Source organism: Varroa destructor, unplaced genomic scaffold, assembly GCF_002443255.2.
Source record: "Varroa destructor unplaced genomic scaffold, Vdes_3.0 BEIS01000007.1, whole genome shotgun sequence".
Classification (NCBI taxonomy): Eukaryota; Metazoa; Arthropoda; class Arachnida; order Mesostigmata; family Varroidae; genus Varroa; species Varroa destructor.
In genome coordinates this window covers 2,638,441-2,646,096 of record NW_019211460.1, presented here as the reverse complement: position 1 = coordinate 2,646,096, position 7,656 = coordinate 2,638,441, and the positions used below count along the sequence as shown (strand labels likewise).

The window sequence follows — 7,656 nt, the reverse complement described above, 5'->3', positions numbered from 1 at the left end:
TATAGAATCAATTGTATGTACCAATCGTAGAGACTCTCACAAGCCAACGTTTATGAAGATTCTGCGTTGTAATGATTTGGAGATAATGATATCACATCGTTTCTGTGTGCGTCCATAGGGTACGCAGACTACTCACAGAGTATGTCCTTCACACGCAGCATCTGCCACGCTGAGTTATATGACAGGGAGCGTATTAGTACGCCGACTTTGTGTCAATAAAATCACAGTACGATTGTAATCTTTATATATGTATATAACCGGCAGTGTGGCAGGTGAAGCCTTAGGTGCATAATCTGAGAATATCTAAATAATCAATCGTTGTTCCTTAAAGCCCGTTCAGTTGGTAGTTGAATCGATAATACGCTACCAGTCTGCCGGGCCCAATATAGAGAGGCGCGCCAATTCGTTCAGGGTGTGCCTGGTTTCAGGTACGGGGTGACACAGGGGAACGGGTTGAGAACCGCGACGAAGTGAGTGAACGGGTGAGTCAGGAGGAAGAGCACAGAGGGAGTTCCTCGAAGGATCGAGAACAAAAAAGAAACAGGTTTCTTTTCCTGCCATTACTGCTGTTGCTGCCGCTTCTTCTTCTGATCCGATCGGCTAGCTGTCTACTGTTCATGCGATCAATCTCGAATATGTGCTCTATTGAGCAGAGCTTTCAGACGGGACAGTTAGCTCAGCAGCCTGTCGAGTCTGCTATAGTACCTTATTCGCTATTGAGTCTGCATATAGAAGGAGGCCCCAAAAAACGAAAGTTGTATGCACATTGACAAGTCGCTGGTTCGAGCCTCTCTGCCTCTTTGTTCGTCCTTCCCTGCTTCGACTTTTCGTTCTCGTTTCTTTCCGACTTTGTCTTCTATTTCGCTATGATAATCTTTACTATCAGAATACGCTACTCGAATAGAGTCCTCTCGTCGTCTGCTGTCATACTTTACATATGCAGAACGAAGGGCGACGACAGCAATAACATTAATGGCCACATTCTAATATATATGTTTCACTAGCAGGTGTCTGGCGAAATCGTCTGCAATTTCACACGTAACAATAACAGCGATGCACTATATATACTGGCTGGCCAGGAAGTGTGTCAAATTGTAAGAACTCGAAAATCATCCGCATGAGTTTTCGACTATAAACGTGCCTTTATTTCGGCTTTTTGCATAGTCCTTTTTTGGCGCCTAACAACAATCACTAACGAAGCCATTGATTCAACGGCCGACATTTACTAGATGTATATAATCGTTCAAATTGGCTATTAGTGAGAACGGGGATAGGAAAATAAGTGCGGAGCAAACACAAGGCGCCCACAATAATGCCAGCTTTACAAAATCGCTCGTTATAAAGCGAGCTTCATCACGTTCGCTTAGCGTCCAAGGCGGATCCCAGGCCACTTTAAAGTTATTTGAATGGATAGTAGTAGTGGTAGATGAGATGCTTTCGTTCGCTGAGCTCCCGACGGCGACGACGACGACGGCGGCGGCGGCGGCGCAGACGACGACGACGACGAAGGTGGACTCGACCCGGTAGAAGACGAACAGACGGATAACCCGTTGTTCTCAGCGTCTGCTCGCCTGCCCGGTTGCTGGGTGAGATAGTTCCTGCGACTGCTCCTCCTTAAAGATTGCATGACCTTGAGTAACCAGCGAACCTGCCGCCGCTGCCAGACTGCCAAGCGGTAATAGCTCGTATGTATGAAGGAACGCCTGTGTACATACTATATCAGCCTATCTACGTATCTACATAGGCAGATTGGTGGAATATCTGTTCTGCAAGGCTGGTGCCCGTAGTTGGGAGGCAGGGTGTCGTCGTTTGTTGAATAGAACGAGTTGTTGCATGGCCGCCGCCGCCGCCGCCGCTTTTGCTGATCAGACATCTATCCTCGATCGATGCGACGAATGGAACAGGCTGAGCGATACCATTCCGCAGCAGCGTTAGAATCAGCAACAGGAGCAGTTCTGGCCCCCTTCCCCATCCCTCCCTCCACTCCTCTCTGTCAGCCATCAGTTTTCGTTCGTTCATCCGCGCAGTCATCAAGGGAAGGAAGAAGAAAAAGGAACGAACAACCACTATCACGATGACGAAAAGGTCGTATCGTTGCTGGTATATACCTACTACGCTGATCGTAGTACTGGTATGAACGGTGTGAGGTTCAGCCATTGGCAGTGCTTTACTCTCCAGCCGGTTTTTGCCACACTTCCTGGTTGTAGTTGTCGTTGGCCATCGGCAGGACTCGCAATACAGCCGCTACTTACCAAGCGAGCAGGTAGGTAATCATGTAACCAGTTCAGCCGCTGGCCCGTCGGTCGATTGGCTCTCTGACGTTAGCTAACAACATCAATCCCCTCTTTGCTGAACTACACCATGGCATAGCGTCGCTGCAGCTGCCGTTGCACGTTCCGATGGTTTGACTGACTGACTGACTGACTGACTGACCGACCGACCGACCGACCGACCGACGTAGAATTTCGAATAACGCGTTCGCACATTAAAAAAATAGGCAAGAATACACAACATCTGGCGCGAAGGGGGGTTTCGGACTAATTACCAGTGTATGTCAGTAGCCAGCCGGTTATGCAGATCGCTTTGTGTAGATAAAGCGCTGAACGATACTGGAAATTAGAACCATTCATCATATGAATGAGCAGTCGCACTGTCTTTCCGGAGTAAAAGCAAATCAAAGATTATTAAGAAAGATTAAATGAAATACTAATGCTGACGACTGGTTACTCGAACGCGATGCTTTCACTTGTAACTTATCATAGTATCTTCCTAGAGTAACATTGGGAGAGATAAGTCTATTTCTATGGTGTCCCGCATCCTCCGTTCGGTTCCGATTGGAGGTGTACGCTAATTATACAGGCCGCCATCAGCTCCAAGTCGAATGATTTAGTCGATCGCGCTACACGAAACGCGAGCGATAGGATTGCCGTTGACCGTCATCAGGACTCTGAGGCACACTATGACGATGAGGATATTTATGTGGACGAGTAGTAACTGTAAACCCACTATAGGTAGACACTGGGCTGAAAAACAAAAGAGCCTGCGGACAACTACTGCGACACCTCCTACTCTGCAAGGCGTCTTATCGCTTATGCCGTAAACACTGTGTGGATGCGCAGCAGAAGCCGGAGGTGGAGCAAGACGCACAGCAGAGAGCGACCGCAGCTCCCATCATAGAGATTCACTAAGAAGTGTGTTTTACTATCTCGATTCGCGCGGTAGTAGTCCACTGCCGATAGTACCAATGAACGAGTTGTGATCAGTCTCAAAGAAACGTCTTCTACCTCAAGCAAAACAACATAGATCCCTTTGCGGTTCCGCGCCATAGAGAAGAAGCCCGCTCTAAGCGAAACGTCGGCCGCGCACGTTAAGCAAATGAGCAAAACTAGATGCTCCCCTCCGTACGCCACTCGTCGTGTGCACATCGGAGTAATGTCGACGGCGTTTTGTTTGGCTGCGTAGGATTAACGAAGCGTCTGTACAAAAACACGAATAGAAAATATCTCGCTTGGAAAGCCGTATAGAACACGGCTTTCCTATAACGAAATGCATTTATTGAAACCAGCATTTCCTGAATGACACTTCAATTGTCCTGGTCAACACTGCACGCCACCACGGTGAGAGTTACGCTGCAGTTCCTCGAATCCTTCAGCCAGCCTTCGAGCAAACAATAGTTCTAAGATGAAGAAGCTAAACGAGGAGAATGCGTAATACAGAAAAGAGAACTGACATCTATCGTAAAGGAAGTGATGTACCTGATTCTATTTATTGCACTTACTCCTTTTTGGTAGAAAACACGCATCGCAGCAGTATAGCGTTGACGAATGCGCGCAACCAGCGCCGCCTGACGGAGGATCGCTTGCGATTTGTGCAGCTGCAGGAGTTGAACGGCGACAGTGGATGCTGTGGGGGTACCGCTCGGGCCCAACAGCTGGAGAGGAAATGCCGACGCCACGGCGACCCGTTGCGCGACATACTTCAATCCAGTCGCCACCTTTTCCGAGATGGCACTGGAATGCTGCTTCGCAACGGCACTGGCGTTATTTGACGCAATAACAAAAGAACTTGTGTTCGTCATAGTAAGATCTTGTAACTTTGCACTTGATGGACTGTCTTTGCCGGCAAAGTTTTGCGATCCAGAAACAACGTTTGACGCTGTTTCTTGGCTAGGACCACTAACTTGTGATTCACAGAGTATCCCGTTGGAGCCTCCTTTGATGTTGGTCATTTTCGAAAACGAGTTGTTTATCGGTTGCGTTTCTATTCGCTGCTGCGGTGTAGTACCCATCTTACAGGAGGGACTATCCGGAATTTCTATTGTAGTCGACTGCTTCGCAGACTGACTTACTCTTAGAATTGCTCGTGTTCTAGTTAAATCTGCTTGTTGTTGCGATGCGGCCAGAGTTGACGACTGTGGTATTTTCGTCTGGCCAGGTAGAGTTGTCTCGGTGTTGTCATCAACGTTAGTACTGTTTTCTCTGCCACCAACATTTCGATCGTCACTGCCGTTTAAACTCTGATTGATAGCAGGCCTATCCTCCCTCCGAAACATGGATAACATTGGATGAATTGACTTCATAATTGCCGGCACGGTCTTCTCTACCGCTTTGTCTTCGACGATGCCGACAGCATTGACCTGGTTGTTGTTGTTTGACGGCATCGTCATCACCTTATCGTTTTCACTCGTTTTGTCCGGAAATACCCGTATCACCTCCACGCTGAGCACCTCGCGAACAGCGCTCGACATCTCTTCGATAGAAACAATATCAGAGCTTATCGTGGTCCTTATGACTGGTTCAATCGTCGTCGCCGGTGCCGCCGTCGGCGGCGGCGGCGGCGCCAGAGTGGTTCTAGGAGCGGGATCAGCTAGGACCATCGTCGAGAAAGGAACAACAGAAGATTCTTCGACAATTGTCAACCTCGTTCCTGTCGCTAAGGCAGCACCATCGTCATCGTTGGATTGAGAATGTCGAGGATGTCGCATAAGGCCAATTACCACCTCGGAGCGTGTGGCCTGCGCTGCGTCGTGCGTGTTAGCAGCTGGTATATGGACACAGAGGACGATTGCTAGGCCAGCGAGGAGGACGTGCTCAATGTGTCGCATCATATTTGCATCCCTTCGTTTCTTCGCGGACTACCTATAGCTGTCACACTGGTTGTGTTATCTTTACGATAAGCTGCTAATCCTTAAGCAGCTGACTACAAGCTGGTGTTAAACGAAGGCCGTTGTACGGAAGAAACCTTTTGAACTTAATTAGAAACTTGCACTAGCCACGAAGACCACTCTCGGAAACGAGTGGGAGACATTAATTTCCCCCCGAAAAATCACTCCAAGAACATAACGAACACAATAAAGCTCCACAAGTCAGTGTATCCGGGGAGCGCGGGCTGTACAACACAACAGATGATGTCAAATTGAACAGTCGCTGAGTTACCCTCGTACACACTCTATCACAATATTCAGGTCCTGCGCTGTCGCACGTTTTGGCCGCGCCCACAACTTGACAGCAGCCGCAGCAGCCGCCACAACGCCAACAGCAATTCACTGACGCTCTGGTCCTAGAACGCGAATTTGCAGCAAGGCGAGACTGCAGCGTACAAAATACGGATGCTGCGCTGCGAAAGAAATGCAGGCCGGCATTCATCCCGCCGCTGGCTAGAGTACGACGGCCATCGGCTCAATCGTAGACCCAGAGGCGATGGACGTGCGACTACGATTTCTATCACCGCAGTTCACCTTCTCCAATGCGTGTTGGCTTTTGTCTGTGCCTTCGTCCGTGGATCAGTGCCTATTACTTAAAAGGTCCTGGAAACATCGCATAACTCCTGTACGAACATAAGGCGGGCGATTCACTCAGCTGCCCGTCGGGAGTCCACTCAAGTAAGGGCCAGGGTAAGTGTAAAGCGCGAGGTGGACAACAGTAGAGACCGTCACATCATTTATGTACTACTAGTCGCCAACTTGCTACTGCTGCAAAGCTGATCTCTCTTTCAAGTGTGCAATAGGCCAAAGATCAACGGCTCTCGAACGAACGAACGACCGAGCAGACCTCTCATTTCGCTTCTTGTTGCTGATGCTCCAGGCTGGTTGGCTGGCTGGCTGGCTGGCTGGCTGGCTAGCTAGGTGAGAACGATGATGATGATGTATAGCGGCGCCTTGAACGTCTGTGTTTCTGTCCGTATCTTTCAATGTTGATAGGTCTGGCCAACGCGTGCTCCACCTTTTTCTTTAGTAGCCGGTCGTTGTTGTTCGATTCTGTTTCACTGTCTGCCTCGGGCTTGCTTAGGGTTTTTACGACTTCGCTGTTGTCGTCGTCATCATCGTTCTCATCTTCGTCGCCTTCGAATCGCTTCGTCGTCTTGACTGCTGGACGGCCGAGCGCGAACTGACTGAACGTAGACTGACGCGCCCGCCCGCCTGCTCGCTCTTGGCTGGTTCGTTCTTCTTCTTGTTGCTCTCTGTCGCTGCTGCCGCTACTCCTTCTCCTTCTACTACCGCTACTACGGCTACGACTACTACCCGTAGCAGCATCACCAAGACCAATACTACTCATGCGACGACGACGACGACGACGACGACGACGACGACGACGACTACTACAAGTACTATGACCGCCGCCGTCGCCACCGCTGCTGCTGCTGCTGCTGCCGCCGCAGCACTCGCTTCACTCCACTCGCCGTCCCCGAGCACCTCCCTCCCCCATGGCTCTGCCTGGCTCCCGCCGTTGCTGCCGCGGCCACCACCGCCACTAGCAGCAGCCGCAGCAGTAGCAGCCGCAGCAGCAGCAGCCGTCATTCAGGCTTGTCTCTCTGACTATTTTGCTGTCGTTCTGTCTTTCTTCCTTCCTTCCTTCCTTCCTTCCTTCCTTCCTTCGCTCCTTCTTTTTCGTCTTCGTCAGCTTCTTCTTCTTTACTGCCTACCTCACAGCCGCCATGATGCTACGGATGATGATGCTGCTGCTGCAATCGCGGCAAGAGCCGCAGAGGTAGCAAAACTAGCGCCACCGCGCCACGAGAACCAGCACCGGCGGCAGCAGCACCAGTAGTCGTAGTAGTAGTGGTAGCAGTATATGTGTAGCGGCGGCAGGTAGTAATTCGTAGCAGACGCTCCTCATTTGGCCGTCGCAGTCACCGACGCCTTTCTGCTATGTTCTTCCTGTCAGTCTTTATTCTTCGTTTTTTTTCTCTTCGGACCCTTTCTATTCGTCGCCCGTTGCCTACTCTCCTCGCATTCGCTCACTACCCTCTGGCCTTAGGCAGCAGCAGCAGCAGCAGCAGCAACAGCAGCAGCAGCAGCAACAGCAGCAGCAACAGCAGCAGCAGCGGCAGCCGTCACCGTCGATGCCGCCGCCTCGGGTTTTATCTCTTGGCGATACTCATTGGTCACCGCGGCCAGAACTCATTCCTTTATATTACCATCAGTTACAGCAGTAATAGCAGCATAAGAATGGTCACAACGGCCCGCTACCGCCCGTTGTTGTCACAATATCTCCCACAAACCGCTACTGCTTGTCTTATCCACGCTATTTCTATACTTTCTTAATAGCACTACAAATACGGCTGGCATTATCAGACAACGTTTATCAAATGACGTGCTGCTTATCTATGACACATTAGCAATACCAACATTGGATGCATGTAGATATATAGCTTCGA

The 7,656-nt window shown here is 50.0% G+C and overlaps 1 protein-coding gene across 1 annotated transcript in view; it reads right to left on the bottom strand.

Annotated features, from left to right (window-relative positions):
* aos (protein argos) overlaps window positions 1-7,259 on the bottom strand; it is a 26,163-nt gene extending 18,904 nt beyond the window's left edge. The window contains exon 1 of the mRNA XM_022815200.2: window positions 3,779-7,259. Coding sequence (XP_022670935.1) covers window positions 3,779-5,107 — 1,329 coding nt within the window. The 5' untranslated portion in view covers window positions 5,108-7,259. The remainder of the gene's footprint in view (window positions 1-3,778) is intronic.
* Window positions 7,260-7,656: the final 397 nt, after the last annotated feature.